At 35.4% G+C, this 21,089-nt stretch overlaps 1 protein-coding gene across 3 annotated transcripts in view; it reads left to right on the forward strand.

Annotated features, from left to right (window-relative positions):
• The first annotated feature begins 497 nt into the window (after nucleotides 1-497).
• Nucleotides 498-21,089, forward strand: part of LOC117402820 (proteasome activator complex subunit 4-like) — a 52,587-nt gene continuing 31,995 nt past the window's right edge. For 2 of the 3 annotated variants that reach the window (XM_059024672.1, XM_059024673.1), the window contains exons 1-9: nucleotides 498-983; nucleotides 7,889-8,029; nucleotides 9,394-9,510; nucleotides 10,302-10,361; nucleotides 12,551-12,595; nucleotides 15,434-15,583; nucleotides 15,856-15,919; nucleotides 18,924-18,998; nucleotides 20,761-20,883. In XM_059024672.1, the coding sequence (XP_058880655.1) occupies nucleotides 787-983; nucleotides 7,889-8,029; nucleotides 9,394-9,510; nucleotides 10,302-10,361; nucleotides 12,551-12,595; nucleotides 15,434-15,583; nucleotides 15,856-15,919; nucleotides 18,924-18,998; nucleotides 20,761-20,883 (972 nt within the window). In that variant the 5' untranslated portion in view covers nucleotides 498-786. The remainder of the gene's footprint in view (nucleotides 984-7,888; nucleotides 8,030-9,393; nucleotides 9,511-10,301; nucleotides 10,362-12,550; nucleotides 12,596-15,433; nucleotides 15,584-15,855; nucleotides 15,920-18,923; nucleotides 18,999-20,760; nucleotides 20,884-21,089) is intronic. The other variant, XM_059024674.1, reaches the window with a different exon arrangement.

Here is a 21,089-nt window from a genome sequence, read left to right on the forward strand (position 1 = left end):
TATTTATAAATTGTAGCTTAAAGAACACATTTCAAAACGTTTAAGTATGTTTTTGTTAACATTTATGTATTAAGCTAAATCTGTGGAAAAAATAATATATTTTGTAGTTAAATCTGGGAAAGATTACGTGATTTAAAATAAATCCGAAAAAGGTCAAATGTGTGTTTTTTGTTTGTTTGTTTTTTACAGTTCGCGCCCCATACACATTAAGTCTTAATGAAACTTAAGACTTATCACAAGTATCGAGACAGATTTTTTTTTTTTTTCCAGAATCACTAAATTGCAAAGGAAATAATTTGCAACTGCAAACAGGAGTAGCCTAAATTAAATGCAAATGACGTTCTAAATATATTAGAAACAAACGCTGGGTTTCCTTTTTAGAGTTTAGTACGTAATCAGAACTAGTCTAACCGACAATTATTTTGACCGCACCATTTGACTAATAAAAGACAGAGAAAGAAAATAAAAACCTGTGCATCTATTAGGAATACAAAATACGTGGCACCACATTAAAGTGAGTTCGTCTTCCGGACAGTGTGTTTACACCGGAAGTGATGGACAGGGTAGAGCGAGAGCGTGTGTGGAGTGTGTGACTGGAGGTCAGACAGAGACTGTGATATTTCAACTGCTGACGCAATTTAACTGCATCGTCATCATCGGATTTATTACATGTCATCGGAAGCAGCAGGCAGCACCAAAGCTAATAAGATCTCCAAACACCCGGGGATATACAGTAGAGACAAAGTGAGAGAAACACAACTGCAGATCCGGTGCTAAAACTATAATATGAACACAGACGAGTTTCAACGATTAGGTTTTGTCCCTCAGAAAGAGATCGTTTACAACAAACTCTTACCTTATTCAGACAAATTAGACGAGGAATCCAATGAAATTTTGGCCAAAATCAAAGCTAACCTGGGCCGGGCTGTCCAGCTCAGGGAGTTATGGCCGGGAGTATTGTTCTGGACCAGGAAACTTTCGACGTAAGTGATACATTGTACTATTTCTACCTTATGTTTTGTGTTAGTAATTCTTTGTTATGAATGTGTAGCTAAGCTAATGTCGCATATCGTGACACATAGTGGGCCTACGGCTGGTTTTGCGGAGTGTAAGCAGGCCTTTGTAATAAACAAATCAGTAACTGTCAAAAAAAGAATTTACCGTTTTTTCGCGATAAGTGGTCAAGTCGACACACACCGCATCACCAGCAGGATTTAGCTTTGTTTTTAAAACTGTTTGATATGGTACTTGAATAACGGTTAACATAGTTTTATTTGTAAAATAACGGGTTATTATTAGAAAGTTGACCCGGCGTGTAATTCATTGACAGTACCAGTATATATCAGTAACTAACTTTGAGAAGGTATTGTTGTAAACGGGACGCGCTGTGTAAATGTATTTAATTAAAAACTATACTAGACATTTAAAAAAAAACAAAAAAAAACTTACCTGTGTTTCAATGTCAGTGAAGCGAAGGTTCTTTTACTATGGAGCTCTTGACCTTGCTGTTTATATGAAGTTTTTAGCAAAACGCCTGATTTATTTATATATATATATATATATATATATATATATATATATATATATATATATATATATATATATATATATATATATATAATCAGAATCCGGACTGGTTCACTTAAGAACATGAACTGGCCTAGTTTATTCTACTCTTAACATAACCAGGCTAAATTGTAAGTTACATTTAAAGGGAGGGTTTGCCTGGACAGCTGGGTAATATAATAATACAAAAAAAATGGTGGATGATCTTTAAATGTTTATTGTAAAAATCAGTGAGTAAATCGGCTGTTGAAGTACCCCAATTTGTTAAAAATAGCTAGTAGATTACATTTTGTAATATTCAGTTTTGTCATCTAACAGAAGCTTCTTTTCCATTTTAGACGTGTTCCTTTGCTGTTACCGTTTCAACACAAATAAATACCGGTAAACAAAGACATAGTGTCTTTGCCAATTGGTGAATGTTGTAATATTCGCAGCTGCTGTACATGTTTATAAATAACTGTTTGTATGGATAGAATTACATTTTGGAACAGAAAAAACGTATGCAGCTTCTATTTCCCAGATGACCTGACCAGAAATAGGATTATGTTATGCTACATTCTTGTTGGTGGACCGTTGCAGTTGTTGTCAGTGTTCATTTTGCATGCAGTGTGCTTAGTCACGGGGTATATCTAGTATATAGCAAGATAGTAAGGGTTCAATTGGATACCAGGAGGTTAAAATACAGGCCTGTGAAACAAATTAAATTGAAATCTGCCCTTAACTCTTTTAATAATAATAGCCGTTCTTGTTTAATTCGATTTTGAAACGGGTACAACACTGTTCAGTAGCCCTTTCTTCACAGGCGTTTGAGTCCTACAGAATGGAACAGCCTGTTTAAAAAGTGGAAAAGGAATCTCTGTCCTGCAATGGGATTTCTATTTAGAGTGGGCAAACATGAAGGTGAAGCCTGCTGTATTGTGTTGTGGGTCACTCTTTAGGGCCCCGAAAGTGATGAAATTCTCACTATATGTGGTTGTCTATTTTTTAAAGACAGAAAGCTGTACAAATCTTTAGTTGGTATTCTATCAGTTTTACTATAACAACTCACCGTGATGATTAAATTTATAAACATTTGAAGCAACAGCATCTTGCATGAACAGAACAGCCACAGAGCCACTTACATACAGGTGGATTCGTAATTTGTCTTTTTCATTGACTATTAAATGGATTTTGTTGTCTGCAACTGTGATAGCTTGCCAGTCTCTCAAACTTTACTTTAGGCAGTGCTGCAGAGTAAATTCAGTGCCATTTCTGCACAGTGCAATGGGTCACTTTTCAGACCAACATGGGAACTCTTGTCATTGTACAGTATTTTAACACCCTGCTGCCAGATATAAATACACATTTGTGCAATGCTGTACAGTACTTGCTAGTGATACTGGTGTACTCTATGCTGCTGTCCTGTAGAAAATGAATGCCTGCTTAAGGAGGAAGAGGGTACTCTACATTGCAAGAGAACGTGTTGTGGCAAGCAGCTGACCAACTTTATTGGCCTTCGACACTCAAAAAAACCAAACACTTGTGTTTTTACATATTGCATCAAAATAGTTATATTATTTTCCAATGTAACTATTTCAGATTAATGAAATTAACATGCCAAACAGTACACAGTATAAATAATGGTAGAAATAGACATAAAGACAAGCTTTCCATGAAGCGTTTTCTTTTGAAAATCCTCCGTTCACGATGTAACAATCTGTTGTAGAACATCTACCAATGTCTCTGCAGGTAGCTGTCAACATCACAACTATTTACAGTTTTGCTGTTTTAAAAGTTCTTAATTTTCCTTTTAGCACCCAAATCAAAAATAACTTGTGTTGTTTCCAAATCAGTCTTCATAATTCTCAGGAGCTTCCACTGAAATTGAAATTTCTCTAGATCAGTGGTGCGCAAACTTTTTAAATGCCTCCCCTTTGTGTAAGTGTTAAAAATGCGTATCACAGATTCAACATTTAAAATCAGTCTGTAAATCTTTTTTTTACAATGGGCGAGTAAACATTTAGCTGACACGTTAAATCTGTGTTTCTAACATTTTGTTTGTATGCTGCAGAGCTACCCTTGCGCTCAGAGCCAATCCCTCCGCTTTCCCACCTCCTCTGCATAGCCAACTTTTTTTTTTTTTTTTAATTTTAAAACTTAAGAATGTGTTTAGCTAAATCTGGACTTTTTGGTGGTTAAATCCTAGGAAAAATAAGTGATTTACATTAAATCTGGGAAAAAACATTAGTGCTTTTTTTGGAAGCCGCCATTTCAGCTCTGTTCACTGTAGTTTCACTGACACTCGCCACTTCAAACATAATTTCTCTGGTTCAAGTCATAGAGTGATCGTCAACGGCTCATTTGAAAGGTAAGAACTAGGGATGTAATAGGTTAACTGATAAATAAATGCATACCGTTTTTACATAAGATAACATACGCACTGCCTCTGAATTCTGCTAGTCCTCTGCCTGTAACTTTTTTGGCAGCATGTGATGTCGGGTTAGGCATGATTAGTTGACGGAAAACTCATCTATCAAACTAGTCAAGCTGTCGATTTCCGGTTTTTTGTACGCAGCGCACAGCAGCTGGCGTCAAAATAGAAAAGGGGGGAGTGTAAAGACAGAGCGGTCAAAAAAAAAAAAAAAATTTTAATTAACAGGTATGTTAATGTATTATTATTATTGCCACTTTTTAATTTGTGAAGTGAGTTCAAAAAGTTGCTTTATAAATATCAAACAATTGACAGTTTTCTGAAAAGTGTTGGAAACGGTAATGAAGGGGAGTCGAGTGGCACTGCAGCAATTGAAGTGCCGACAACAATGAGAAGAACCCGATAAGCTTGTTCTGAATGGCATGCTTACGTGGAAGATATTTTTGATCGCTTCAATATTCTTAACACATCATTCCAAGGATGAGATATATTTATCTATTCTCTCACTGACTAAATCGAAAGCTGGATCAAGTGGTACGATTGCGTAAATCGTGGCAGCCTAGAAGCATTTGTAATTTGTCGGAATAGTGTCAGGTAAGATGCTCTGATACAGATTACTGAGTTGCTCTAATTCTGGGAACCTGTGTTGATTCAGATCAGGGAATCTAGCATGAAGCCCCTTTATCAAATGTTGCAAAAAGTCTCAACGTGTTCTCTTGTGAGCATTGATGTTCGCATCGCCACAGTACATGAGAAGATGTCTTTTGAAATGTGTGGGGTTGGCAATGACCTCCTCTGTGAAATGTTTTTCATTTTCACCCAAATTATCCTGTAGCTGCTCTAGAGTTCCACATATAGCGGCCACCATAGGTTTAATTTGAGAAAGTAGAATACCTCGTTTAAACAATTACTATTTCCATACCATGTCAGCATGGTACTTAAACAGCACAGTAATGGAAGCATGCCAAGTTGTCCCCACGAAATATATAAATCTGTGTAGATAACAGAAATGACGCAATACGTAGAATGTTAACCATGGTAACACATAGTTTCAAAGATGCGTCAAGATGGATATGTTGAATCGTTTGTTTTGTATAACTTTTTATATATTAAAAACACTTATAGGAAAAAAAAATCATAAAAGACAACATAAAGCCCGCTGTAGAAGATTTACATTATCACTCAGAACAATATTAAGTTATATTATAAATAGGGCTTCTGATTTTTGGTTTGAACTGATAAAACCCGATAAAACACCCCCGATACAAAAAAAATGTAATCAGTGGATAGCCAATAAACACCGGAAAACACCGTAAAAACTGTGGAAATGGTTAATACTCACGTTGACTTTACCCTTTTCACATTTAAAAAAATAAAACCTTCTACAAAAATAATAATAAATACATTTCCCTGTGCTGCTGGGCAATGTCCCGCCTTCCTGACTTGTATCTATCATTGATTCGTTCTGAATACTTTAAACCCGCCCCAACTACTGAGTGACAGCACATTCTTACATTTCTATTGGAGACTCCACTTCCGAGATTTAATACAAGATTACAATCAAGATGGAGGCTTGTTAGCGGGATTTCAAGCTGTGTTACAGTTAAGATACAGATGATTTAAAACAGAATTGTGGCGAAATGTACACAAATGTGTACACACAAAAACCCCAGAAGAATGTGCCCGTGACCAGAGGGATTTCGTTGTGGAAGACAGCAAAGGAAAGAAGGTACAACTTAAGTGTGCAAGTACTGTCGAGTTACTATACATATTTTGACACACACACACCCAAAAACGCTCAAGCATTTTGGAAAGTAACCAAAAACACTAATTTCATACTGTATATCAAAAACGAAAGGCCTGAAAAAAACGTAAAACTATAAAAATAGCTAACAATAAGCACCGAAAAATACAATTAATAAAACCCGAAAAACAGAAGCCCTAATTATAAAGTTATATTGTAAATTCACACTGGTTTTGCGTAAACCATCTTCAACAATAACGTTTTGTTTAAATTTAATTTATGTACAGAAAATGTATGAATTCTTGAACTTCATGAACAAAAAATGAAAATGACCGAAAGCAGAATAAAAATATCAATTAACTATTTACATAGAAGGCAGCAGTCTCACAGACAGTATAGCTATTATTAAAACAAGGAAATCTACAAATAATTGCTGTTTTTCAGCTGCTGCAAATCTGTAACTTTGTTTAACGGCAAACTGTAAACAGTAATGCGTTTGTAAACATGACCTCCAGTACTCAACACCAGGGACATGCGCAGTGCTGTATGGGACACCGAGACCGCTGCTTTTTCTTTTTTTAAAAGAGGATGCAGGGTGCAGTGGAACCGTTTTTTCACATTGATTGCTTGCAACTACTTGGTAATATAATGAAATTATATGATCAAATATTGTGTTAATTTGTGATAGTATAACTCCACATAAATCTAATCACTGTTCGGCCCTAAGTATTGGACACTGCTTTAGATTATTGCAAAGCACAACACACTTGACAAGTCATTCGTTTTTTAAAACATGCAAATCGCAAAATGATTGCATTAAACTTATTAAAATCAGCCCCTATAATCTATTTAATCCTATATAGGTCATAATAATAATTTATTATTATTCAACAAAAAAAGTGCACTGGAGGAAAAGCTTAGTAAATCTGCCAGCTGAATATCTATCTTGTTTCTTAAAGTTCTTAAAACTTTTTCGACCTGAAAAAAGAAACGAGGACCAGGGGTCACAAATGGAGATTAGATAAAGGGACATTCAGAACAAAAAAAATAGGAGGCACTTTTTTATACAGAGAATTGTGGGAGTCTGGAACCAACTCCCCAGTAATGCTGTTGAAGCTGACACCCTGGGATCCTTCAAGAAGCTGCTTGATGAGATTCTGGGATCGATAAGCTGCTAACAACAAAACAAGCAAGATTGGCCAAATGGCCTCCTCTCGTTTGTAACTTCTTATGTTCTTAAACTTATGGATCAAACTACTATGCAAAGAGAGTCTTTTTGTACAGGACTGTATTTCCATTCCCTGGATTTCATTAAGGAAATGTAGACATAACCAGACGCTTGACTCAACATAAAACAGACAGTGCTTGTCAAAATGGCTTAAACTCCACAAGATTCCAGTTGCTGGTTCACCTGGTGAGCTAAATTGGAGTCTTCTCTCGCTCTCTTCTGTATTTCGCTTAAATGGATCCCATGTTTCTAGCCAGCCAGTGGAAGAATTAATATTTTCCATTTACTTTGCATAGCTTCTCCACCAACATTCCAGTCACACTTTCTCATTCCCTGGCTCCAAATAATCCACCATGGTCTCCTTTGCAGCCTGACAGTTCAGTTTTTAAAAAGACAAAATGTTCCTCTGGCACATCACCACTGGAATCAAACTATGGTATTTAATTTAATAAATCCATATATTGTTGAGGAATTGAACAAAGCAAAATTGTAAAGTTGACTCTGGAATACATTCTCATCAAGGCTTGCATTTTACTTTGCAACTGAAGGCTCCATTTGCCACTTCCCATTGAAAAGTAGTAATTTGTGCCACAGCTGCTGTTATTGAAATCTGTATACCTCTATCCCTTTTTTATAGCAAGGGAATTACTTTTATTGCAACATGAATTCTACACGTGTTAATTAAATGATCTATTGTGTCCAGTGTTATGATTGTACCATTAACATATTTAGTTGTAAAAAGCAACCTGGAATAGCAAATTTCTAAAAGTTCAGCCACAGAAGTTTTTGGAGGGAATTGTTTCACAAATTGAATTATAACATGTGGTTGTTTAATATTGGATAAATATTAATTTTGTAATTTTCAAAGTACATCCAAGTACGATAAACCCTATAGCAAATTTATGAACTACTTGTGCTTACTTATTGTTTCTTCTTGCAGGTACATTCGACTATATGGAAGAAAGTTCAGCAAAGAGGATCATGTACTGTTCATTAAGTTGCTGTATGAGCTAGTGACCATTCCTAAACTGGAGATTAGTATGATGCAAGGATTTGCACGTCTGTTGGTCAATTTGCTGAAGTAAGTATAATTGAATACAGGGAAGGATATGTCGGGTCATCTACAATCGAATCCAAAATGACATTGACTGTAATTCCGGCAACCTTAATCTTTTAATGTTGCTGTGGAACATGCACAGGAGTGTAAGTGTATGTTCTAGAAGTGTACAAAACATTTGGGCTAATTAGTTTATGATGTGTAGATTACTGAAAGCACTGAATATAATTCATGGTACTGTACTATTGTACACACTTGTGCTTTTGGACATATCGCTCATGGAACCTCATTGTTATGTAGTTCCAGTCTATTTTATTTTATATTTTGAATATGACTTAAATGTCATGCATTTTCCAAATTTGTAATGTCTTCCTTGTTCAATGTCCTATTGTGTGTGTGTGTGTGTGGTCTGTACTATTCTCTATTGTTTATGCTTAAATAATTATTTGGCATGCTTGCACAATTCTCCAGCAAAAAAGGCTTCCAAACGCTGATTGTGGGGATGGAGGTTTGTGTTGCACTGAAGCCCATAGGTTAAGCATTGTGCACTTAAGCCCATAGCTGACGCATTGTGCACTGAAGCTGGTGAAACACTGATATGCTAACCCACTTTGCTACTGAAAATCTGCTTTGAAGCAATATTTGCTGGAATCTAGGAAATATGGCAAATAATGATTGAAGCAGAAGTAAAACCCTGTAGAGTTACATACATAACAGGTAAGACCTGAAATACAGATGAACTAAAAGTATGCCTTGAGGTTGGCAGCTCTCAGCTCTAATCTTGATGTGTGATATTCTAGAAAAATAGAATAATTTCTGCTATCAAATCTCTAGCTAAATTGCAGCTTTAAATAAAGTGATGATTTGCCCTTCATACTCCTGACATATTGAGCTTATTGAGCAATATGTCGCATCTCTCTAAATCTGTTTGTGTTTGTTACGGTTGAATCTATTTTTTTCCATTTTATGAGTCAGGATTAGAGTCTTCCAGATTGTTTCGGTCAAAGTAAGAGACACACATTCCTGTGTCAACATTGGTTTGCATGAAAGCTACTATAATTGTCCTCCAACATTTAATAACCTTTGATGCCCTCTTTTGTTTGTTTGTTGGCCTTGATGACCTACTTTAAGAGTCTATTTAGCTTGTTAGGCAGCTCTATGCCAGGGTTTACAGATTACTGAAGGACAAGGATATGAATCGCCAGGACCCTAGATTTTTATTTTTATTTTTTTATTTTATTATTTTTTTTAACCAGCCACAAATTCAATATATAGTATATAAGGAAAACACGTCGCTGCTTCACCCTGGAGTGGTCACGGTTTACCAAGTGCATAGTATAATCGTCATAAACTTACTCATTACTATGCTTTTTTTTTTTTTTTTTTAGGAAAAAAGAACTCCTTTCAAGAGAAGATTTGGAATTGCCATGGTGGCCCCTGTATGAATTGCTGGATAGAATCCTCTACTCTAAGACGGAACACCTTGGGCTCAATTGGTTTCCTAAGTATGTGAAATGCACGCTATTGGTCTGCTGAATAACTGTTTGTTTTATTACACTTTTTTTCTAACATTCTTAGATGTGGTACCACTGGATGTTAAGTCAGTAGATGCATTCTGAAGCATGCTGGTTTATTTAAAGAATTTGATCTGTATAAAATAAGCAACACCTAATGTTTGCTGCAAGCTGATTGTTTACATTAGCTCATTGAAATGACAGCATTGCAAAATGTGGGTGTAATTTGAATGACTTGTTTGTTTTTTAGTATTTTGGTAACAAAACTATTTCATACAAATGCTATATGTATATCCTTATTTTCTGCCCTGTGGTAGGTTCTGTCAAGTGTCTGTACCCCTCTACCCCTTTTCATTAAGACACTCTTAATGAAATGCACCTTTTATAAATGTACTCCTTTTAAAACGAGAGGGATTTATAATATCACACACTTCATGAATGTGCCCATTATGTATCCTATGTACATTATGTACTGGATTCATGAACTCTGGTAAAAAGATAAGGGAACTGTCTCCACCACCTTCATGCTGTGGACGTGCAGTGCGATCTGTTCTCGTATGGTGTTTTGGGAACATTGTGTTTTAATTCACGTTATTACACATAACAAATTCACAGAGGGTGACAAGCTGTCAGTATTTTGTACTTCATTAAACACTATTTAGTGGTTTCTATTTATTTAATTTTATATTCTTTGCTTGAATCACTGACACAAGCTATGCCTCCCTCCCCCTCCCATTTCCCTTCCTTATTATTTTATGTATTTTTTTTTCTTCCATATTCAGTTCCATCGGGCCAGATTCATCTTCCTCTAAAACCTTTATGCTAAATATTTTGCATAGGTGGTAAGGACAAGATTTTCTTTTCTTGGGGAACTCTGTGTTTCTTGCATGTAAAGCCTAAAAACACAGCAGTCCCCACACATTTATAACGATTTCAGGCCTAACAAAACAAATGTTAACATAGCACCCATATTTGAGAATGTCGCACTGCAATTCTAATTATTTTTTCATTTATTTACTTGACTGTGTTTGACGTGGGCTGGTCGAAACTGGGGAAGCTTTGCACACTGCTAACTGTAAGGTGAAAATCTGTGTAAAACTATTTGGAACTCATTTCAAAAATTCAATTTCTGATGAAAAAATTGAAATAATATTAAGAAATTATAAAATAACAATCACAGTGTTCTAAAATATGCACAACATTTGACTCAATTTATACTTCCAGTTGAAGGTTCATTTAAATATGGCATAACATGATCAGATGATTAATTTTGTGGTTGGTTTCTCTTTGGTTTATTTCAAAGTGAGTTTTTTGTTTGGTACTTTCCTTTTTCTAATACAGTAGACTCTATGTATACATGGACAACAACCACATTTTTTAAAGCATTTTCAAGTGTTGCTACTGGGTCATTCCATCTTAGATGGACCAGATTCTTGGGAGATTTCTTTCATTTGTTGGTGATGATACAAAAGACTGCAAAAGAGCTATCTAATTTAATGACCTTTGACCTTATTTTTCTCCATGTAGGGCATACAGTATGTGTGTATTTATATATATATATATATATATATATATATATATATATATATATATATATATATATATATATAAAATGACTTGGAGTAGCACGTGTAGGTCCACTTGAGTTGGAATGATCCTGTTGATTTTTATTTTATTTTTTCAGACTTTATTTTCGCTCAGGTGAAACACATTTTATCTAGCCAAAACACATATGTTTGATAGAAGTGATTGATTTCCTGTCCCCATAGACTACCAGTGTTACAGGCAGTGGGATCCTATTGGTTTCCTGTGGGCAGCAGAGAACATGTGTAAGGCTCAGGTTGGGTCATATTACATGTAACACAGGAAGTGGTTTTTATTGTGTTCTGGCAGGAAGAATCGGTTTAATCAGAGACAACATGAAAATGTACACCTACAGTATACTTTTGAACAGGCTTGTATAATCCAGAGTTGTGTGAATGTACCTTACCAAAAACTAGCTTCTAAAAGAACAGTTAAGTGCACATGGAAGAGCTAGAGCTCACATTAAAGGATCCCCACAGAAACCTTTCAGGGAATGGAACACCTGCATTGTTGCTGCTTTGTATTGTATAGTGCTGAGCGGTTTATCGTTTGTAATTCTACTCCATACAAGGAATCTTTTCCAGAGTGGATAAATACCAAGGCTAAGGTACTGTATGATACAACATGAGGGAAAAGTTATTGATAAGTGACAGTTTACATGTAATTTGTTTGACATGACTGGTAAAATTGGCCATACTTCATATTTTTGTTGTTGGCTTGTTGAACCTGAAATTTATTTAGATCAATCGCTCAGCACTAGAATTTGAAGTCCACGCATTTGTGATTCCTACTCTGTATGAGCCAGTTCACTGGTGGCTGATGTGCTGTGCAGTATTCAAGGAAACTTGCTGTATGTTTGTTTATATTCCAGTATAATTTGAATGGCTATAGCATGCACACACTTGCAGGGATATAAATTTGTTTTGTTTATGTATGACATGCAGATTATGGAATTTACAGTACTATTTGCCGATTGAATGTTCTGTAAAAAAAAAAAAAAACTGTAAGGAAATAAGTTTTTTTTCTTAAGATTACAGATTATGCATTTGGTAAGTGTGCAATTGAAGTACTGCTAGTTTGTATGAGGTAGAACATTATTTTGAGAGAGTAACATTTTTATATTGTACAGTAGACAGTAGGTCACAATTATTTTGAATTAAACATTGAATGAAACATAATTTATTGTATTTGCAAGTATGTGAATATATCTTAAAGTTGAATAAGTATACATTTTAGCTTTGAGAGCTTTTTTGGGATGGTGGGGCGGGGGGTGGGGGGTGTCTCTGGTTCAAAAAATGAAGTTCAGTAAAGCATTAATCCCAGGGATTAGAGTTGAACGGAAGTGCTAGATTAAGATATGCATGTACACAGATGGTGTCTAATTGCATTGATTGATTAACAACACTACAGTATCATCGTGTGTCTTATGTTTTTCTTCCCTTTCTAGCTCTGTTGAAAACATTTTGAAAACCCTTGTCAAAAGCTGCAGACCGTAAGTATATAAATGATGTTCCCTGAAACTTATCAGAATGCTATACAGGGACTATAAACAGTCCCATTTAAATAATCTTTATCTCAATTAGTAATGCAACAGAGGATCATAAAGGTGGCATCATATATATATATATATATATATATATATATATATATATATATATATATATATATAATTAGCTCAAAGAGCCAGCTGCTCAACGTTTCGATATGTTGTACATATCTTTCTCAAGGGAGCCTGTGTTTGAATCCAAACATTGGAGGTATTTATAGGTTTTTGACGGCATGACAACTACTTGTTATTGTATATATATATATATATATATATATATATATATATATATATATATATATATATATATATATATATATATACACAGACGTGCTCAAATTTGTTGGTACCCTTACAGCTCATTGAAATAATGCTTCATTCCTCCTGAAAAGTGATGAAATTAAAAGCTATTTTATCATGTATACTTGCATGCCTTTGGTATGTCATAGAATAAAGCAAAGAAGCTGTGAAAAGAGATGAATTATTGCTTATTCTACAAAGATATTCTAAAATGGCCTGGACACATTTGTTGGTACCCCTTAGAAAAGATAATAAATAATTGGATTATAGTGATATTTCAAACTATTTAGTTTCTTTAATTAGTATCACACATGTCTCCAATCTTGTAATCAGTCATTCAGCCTATTTAGATGGAGAAAAGTAGTCACTGTGCTGTTTGGTATCATTGTGTGCACCACACTGAACATGGACCAGAGAAAGCAAAGGAGAGAGTTGTCTGAGGAGATCAGAAAGAAAATAATAGATAAGCATGGTAAAGGTAAAGGCTACCAGACCATCTCCAAGCAGCTTGATGTTCCTGTGACAATAGTTGCAAATATTAAGAAGTTTAAGGTCCATGGAACTGTAGCCAACCTCCCTGGGCGCGGCCGCAAGTGGAAAATCGACCCCAGATTGAACAGAAGGATAGTGCGAATGGTAGAAAAAGAACCAAGGATAACTGCCAAAGAGATACAAGCTGAACTCCAAGGTGAAGGTACGTCAGTTTCTGATCGCACCATCCGTCGCTTTTTGAGCGAAAGTGGGCTCCATGGAAGAAGACCCAGGAGGACTCCACTTTTGACAGAAAAACATAAAAAAGCCAGACTGGAATTTGCTAAAATGCATATTGACAAACCACAATCCTTCTGGGAGAATGTCCTTTGGACAGATGAGTCAAAACTGGAGCTTTTTGGCAAGTCACATCAGCTTTATGTTCACAGACAAAAAAAATGAAGCTTTCAAAGAAAAGAACACCATACCTACAGTGAAACATGGAGGAGGCTTGGTTATGTTTTGGGGCTGCTTTGCTGCGCCTGGCACAGGGTGCCTTGAATCTGTGCAGGGCACAATGAAATCTCAAGACTATCAAGGCATTCTGGAGCGAAACGTACTGCCCAGTGTCAGAAAGCTCTGTCTCAGTCGCAGGTCATGGGTCCTCCAACAGGATAATGACCCAAAACACACAGCTAAAAGCACCCAAGAATGGATAAGAACAAAACATTGGACCATTCTGAAGTGGCCTTCTATGAGTCCTGATCTGAATCCTATCGAACATCTATGGAAAGAGCTGAAACTTGCAGTCTGGAGAAGGCACCCATCAAACCTGAGACAGCTGGAGCAGTTTGCTCAGGAAGAGTGGGCCAAACTACCTGTTAACAGGTGCAGAAGTCTCATTGAGAGCTACAGAAAACGTTTGATTGCAGTGATTGCCTCTAAAGGTTGTGCAACAAAGTATTAGGTTAGCGGTCCCATCATTTTTGTCCATGCCATTTTCATTTGTTTTATTATTTACAATATTATGTTGAATAAAAAATCAAAAGCAAAGTCTGATTTTTATTAAATATGGAATAAACAATGGTGGATGCCAATTACTTTTGTCAGTTTCAAGTTATTTCAGAGAAAATTGTGCATTCTTCGTTTTTTGTGGAGGGGTACCAACAAATTTGAGCACGTCTATATATATATATATATATATATATATATATATATATATATAATCTCCACACACACATATATAAATGGATGAAGGCTATATTTGCATCCTGAGCCATTTGAAAAAAAGGCATAATACCACAGTAGAGACATCAAAAAGTGATTTGCTCTAGAGAAAAATATACTTGAACTTTGACCCATTCGACTCCTCGAGACCATCACTTTCAATTCAAACACAAAATGTCTTGTTTTCAATCATTCGACAACACCCACAGTACAGAAATGTTCATTAATGATCAACAAAATGAGAATACGTTAAAAAAAAATATGATGTAAAGCTGGTACATTCGTTTCTGAGAGAAGCTGCAGAGGAACAGGAAATTAAAACAAGTTTTAGTCACCTAGGTAAACCAGGTGAGAACATTTCCTAAAACCTGGAGTAGTGTGAATTGCTAACGGCAGGACACCTGTTTCCAACCCTCATATTTTGTATTCGTTTTTTAGTTCTTTTTCACTTGACACTCACATACAGTACATAGTTCAGCTATACTCATTAAGCAATTTACTTTTGCTTCTGTGCCAAATCAGTGCTGATGAGATCTGTAACACAGTCATTAAGTATACAGTACATTTAACATTAAGACCTTCTTGCTTTCAGTCTAGCAAGTATTAATATTGTATGTGTGTGTTGGTGAAATTTGGTCCATAGTTACAATACACACCACTTTTTTTTTTTTTTTTTTTAAATAAACTTCGTGGTCATCAGTGTGAATAACTAACATATTTAATCAACTCTTAATACATTTTTTTTTTCTGGGGAAATAAATGAAGTACAATGCTGTGTCCATGCAGGTATTTCCCAGAAGATGCTACAAAGGAGATGCTGCAGGAGTGGCGGCCTTTGCTGTGTCCTTTTGATGTCACCATGCAGAAAGCCATCAGCTATTTTGAACTGTTCCTGCCCACCACCTTGCCACCCGCGCTTCACCAGAAAGGATTCAAGTCAGTATTCTAGTGGTTTTGAGAAGCACTGTATTTACATTTGTGTTTTTTAACCTTTATAAATTCACATATGTTTGTATTTGTGATGGTGTAACGTGTCTATACGGTAGATTGATATTCTTTTTTGTTTTTGTCCAGCATCTTTTCCCACTCTGATCATCTTTACATTCCTAACATATCAGACAATTAATTGGGGAATGTTTAGATTATTGGGTGTATGATTTACATATTTTTTTTTTTTTTATAAACAAAATTGCAATTTTGATTTGCAGGCTGTGGTTTGATGAGCTAATGGGACTTTGGGTCTCTGTTCAAAACCTTCCTGGGTGGGAGGGGGTAAGTAGATATATATTGTGTATTACATTTCTTTTTAGCAATCTGTTTCTTTAAATGTCCACTCATTGTACACCTGAAGAAGAGATTTATGAGGACGTTAATATTAGTTTGTATACAATAGTTAACCGAATAAATAGGACAATAAGAAATCAGATTTTCTGCAAAACTACCTTTTTGGATTTATAGCAAGTGCAATATATCTTTTGTAATTTTTACCTTGGTGAAGTTAGAAATAATCCCAGTATTCACTAGTTATTTATCTCTTTGTCTTTTGCCTATGTATTGTAAATCCTTGTAACCGAAATGGGCAGCCAAACAGTGTGAAAGTAAGCGTGATGCATCTCGCATCAAAGTGTGCAGTCTCCAGTCATGTCTGTGTTTTTGTACTTCCAGTATAAAAGCACACTGTCACCTGCTTTATACACAGAATTATAGGTGCCAAGCAGTGTATTATCACATTTTAATTCCATGTAGGGGGTTGTATAGATAATTAGTTTATGTAGTACATCTAAATAAAAGTAGGCTTGCTTCTAGTCAGCATACATTTTTCAGGGCCTCACAAAATACTGTAATAAATCACCTCCCCTTATAATGTATTTGACTGGGGTTCTTCATTGGACCACAATGAAACACATTAGTTATACAACAGGTTTTTCCAGTTTGAGTCGTCTCTGACCAGATGAGCTGTTGACATCATGATTGACAAGGGGCAGGTTTCACTTTGCTGTGATTTTCATTAGCTTAAATATCTCCTCCCTGACCACATTTGATCAGCTGCTGGTCAGAAACAAAAAGTGCATTGAAAATCAGCAAAGCCCCTGCAATCTGGTTGCACAATTGACAGGTTTCAGGATGTTTCCAGTAGGGATGTGCTTTTGGTAAATTTTTATGAACGTTTAAACTCTTTGCAATGTCAGTGTTTAAACCATATCTTCATACACACACACTCTTTATATTACATTCTGATACTGACAGCCCTAGTTAAATAAGCAAATAACGTTTTAACATTGCAAAGACTTAACTACAAAGTAAAAAAATGTTTTTAGAATAGTGTGTTTTATTAAAGATTAACAACAAAAAAAACAGGAACCTATTACTTTTTTTTTTTGCAAGTAACTTTGCCCCAAATTCTATGGTTTAAAAAAAAAAATTAAATAATTGGAGACGAACATCACCCACTGTACAGTGTGAAAACTTACAAATGAAAAAAAGTTGGAAATACTTTCACTTCTGGAAAAGGTATTTACCAGGGATAAAATAGCACAATATTTTGGAATTTTAAAGAGCACTGTGACTGATATTAAAAAGTCTGCCTCAGAGATTTAAAAGTTTGTGGTCTTTGATAGTAGCGGTGGAATTCTTTATATCTATTGTTGCTCCAGACGAGTACTCAAATCAAACACCACTCTCCACTACGTACTGTACTAGCGTACATAAACCTCCCAAACACTGCCACAAGTCCTATTTTAAATGCCAAATTAACACACAATCAAGTAATATATTCAGTAAGTAATATAATGTTTGCCTTCTTGTGCAGTTAATTGTACAGTATATGGTCAAGTATTACTAAATAACGTAAAGTATTCAAATTCATGTATCCACTCAACTTTACATTTAAATTGTAAAAAGAGATGCCTAGCCTACCTGAAGTGTGTCTCAGTGGTCCTTTACTTTAGTGCAGTAGTTCCAACATACAAATAAAAACTGTACTAAACATAAACAGCCGTTCGGCCCAAAAGCTTACAGAACAATTTCAAGTGAAAAAGCCTTCCACCTATGGGAAGGTTGGGGAATGGGGTCCACGAGTCTGTGGTAATTGCAACTTTCTCTCCCTTGAAAGTTTTGTATGAACAGCTGCAGCACGATTTTCTTTAAGTTTTTCCAGCCTCGCTGTTATTGTTTTATGGATCGGCACAGTATTGGGATAATCTTACGTCGATTTAAAAACTGCTGCATTCACGAGTCACACGCACTGTCCTCATAGGGGATAACGTGATCACGCACAATGTTCGGCCAAATCTATGGCAAATGTTGTTATGGATGTTTGCTATTTTATTGCCATCAGTAGCTCCATCCACAATAATTCTGAATGTTTTCATTTCAAACTGCGAAGCATTGAACTTGTGTTTTTGTGGTATGTAAATTTTGCTTGGCATAATTATTTACATACCACGGTTTTCTCGTCCGGTTCCTCAAAATACTTCCAAACGTGGCTTCCTTTGTTTAGAGATGCCATTTTAAATGTAGAACAAACTCAGAAAGAAACGCTTGTCATTAACGTTATTTAACCCCGCAGTGGAATTGATACCATACCACACCTACTACAGGCATAATAAACACACACAGCGCACCAATGAAGCGCCAGATCGACCAAGAATAAAACCCGCCCCAGTGTCAATCTTTCTGTTGCACCAATTAGAAAAGCTACTTGGAGCCAATTGCCAAACCCCTTCCTTTTTATGTAATATCCGCTTTTCTATGGCACTAGAGCAGTTTCACACACGACGGACTACTGATGATAAATTACTACAATTAATGCATAAAAAAATGTGCGTTTGGTGACATTTGTCACGTGACCGGTTATACGTCTAGCATGTTATTAAACTTTTTACCACTTCTTTAGAGTTTATACGTTTAAACATTTAAAATCCCCATCCCTAGTTTCCATAAAGAACCTGAGATAAAATGAACTAAAAGATAGTGATTTGAGGTATTTTGTGAGCCTCTGAAAAATAACCAATGCATGCCAAATTCCAAGAATGCATTTTTGTTTTATACAGTGATACAGTTCAACATATATTATAATAATTAATTTTGTTGACATATAAACATAACAAATATATTTAGTATATAAAAAAAAGTTTATTATATTAAAACATTACCGAATTCAGATATACAGAGCTTTTTTTTTATCCCCTCACTCAAATGCAAAAGATAAAATTTGAAACAAATTAAAAATAGCTTAATTCATCAACTGTTTTACTTTATTTATTTTTCTTTACAGCATCTTGTAAACCTTTTTGCACGTTTGGCCACTGATAACATTGGGTACGTAGATTGGGATCCCTATGTTGATAAGGCAAGTATTTATTTATTTATTAAAATGTAAGTATTATACCTCACTGCTGGTCTTAATTATAACTCTTACCTAATGGTGATTTATTATTTTTTTTTTTTAATGTATGTTTGTTTTTGTACTGGATCATAAACAAAAATATAACAGATATTACAAATTGAAAATCTGATTAATGGTGGCATTAATAACCTGCATTCGGCATATTGATCTTGTCTTTTTCCCCTCACTTGTCATCAAATTAATTTATCAGAAAAATGTTTGTCAGTCTACTGCTGTATTTTTTAGATAGACTTAAAAAATACATATGGTAACACTGCTATTCAATCCAAGTGTTATTGCTGTTCAAACATGCAGAAATCCATGTTAAGCCAAACAGCTAATTATTTCAGGCGACTGGGATATTGTGCAGATGTGTGTGTGTGTGTCTATATATATATATGCATGGATGCATCTGAAAATTAAGAAAGCAAGACACCTCAAATATTTTCTCGCTGAGGCATACTGTTAATCAAAGGACAATTGGGGACATTGTAATGGATAAAAACAAATGGCTTACCTTAATGGAACGGGTCGATTTTGTTTAACCTGAAAAGGGCTTGACACAGTCTAAAATAAGTGACTTTTCAAAACCACAGTAAGTACGGTAAGAGGTTTGTTTTTTACGTGCAAGTTTTGCACAAATGAAGGCTGGCTTAAACCTAAAGCATCAGTTTTGTAAACAGCAGAATAGTGTGGTTTTTTTTAAAGTATAAACTGTTCCTCAAAAGTAACCATGTATGTTTCATACAGATGGGAAAAGATGATAAAACAGCACTAGCAGACCTACTGTTGTGTTAAGAACTAGTGCTGGTCTTTTAAAAAAGATTAATGTTTTATTAAAATGGCCTGGAGATACTGTAATTGTATAACTTAGAAAATAAACTGTTTGAATTTATTGCATACATAGAAGGTTGTGTGTGTGTGTGTGTTTGTTTTTTGTTTTTTTGACCCTCACTATAACGCCACCCTCGCTTATTGCCCGTTTTTGCCCATGGCCTTTACCGGGGGTTATAAAGAGGGTTGACTGTATTTACACCCGGTTCATTGCTTACAAATCTTGGACCAAAGAGCCTTCCCTGGCCACAACATCGCATTTCATTTTGAATTTACCGACTTTCGTTGATGAAAACTAATGCACGTCAGGGAGATTACAAGACATCCCGTGTGAATCATGCTTACCATGTTGTCGAAATTTGCCGTGACACTGTCAAGGTATTTTCAGTGCTTTTACTGATTTTCTTTCCTTCTGACGTTCTGGATCATCAGAAGAACAATTTTTGTTCTTTATAAAGGCTTCAACCAAACTTATCTGCTTCCGTTTGTTCATTACTACCACTAAATAAACAGTACAATTCTATAAGATTAAAATGTCTGTTTCGTTTCAACCGATCGTACAAGATTATATGTGAGAATCTTTGCAAACCAATGGGTACGCACAGTGCATACAGCTGCGTGCACCAATGCTCAGAGAACTGGTTTTGTAGGTAGTGGAATCTACCTCTTAGAACGTCTGGAAAGCAAGCATGTGTTTTTAATCCCCAACAAAATCACATTGACTTGTAGCAGTTACATCACAAGTAGTTGAGGACTCATGCAAATTAGACTTTTTGTGCTCTTTAAAAATGGTTCACATTTTAAGGTTGTAGTATGGAGTTTGGGAAATAAAGCTTGTTTTACTGCTACGTTGTTTAGAAGTATACCAATTGACTTTTCTTTTTTTAAACAGATATTTACCCGGATTCTCAGAAGCTTGAACCTTCCTGTAGGAAGCAGCCAAGTTTTAGTTCCAAGATACTTGACCAATGCCTATGATATAGGCCACATAGTGCTATGGGTCTCATCAATGCTGGTAAGAAACAATTTTTCTTATTAATACAATGCCCCATATTTATTTAATTTTATTTAAATTGGTGCTGTAGGTGTTTTTGGAAAACCTTACCAGCATCACAAAAATGCTATTTTTCTTGCTTCCCTCCTACCGTATAGTGCTGCAACTGAAACTAAACCACTGGGATCTTCTGATTTACAAAAACTGATTTTATGTATAATTTAGTG

This window comes from Acipenser ruthenus, chromosome 5, assembly GCF_902713425.1.
Source record: "Acipenser ruthenus chromosome 5, fAciRut3.2 maternal haplotype, whole genome shotgun sequence".
In the NCBI taxonomy this organism is placed as follows: domain Eukaryota; kingdom Metazoa; phylum Chordata; class Actinopteri; order Acipenseriformes; family Acipenseridae; genus Acipenser; species Acipenser ruthenus.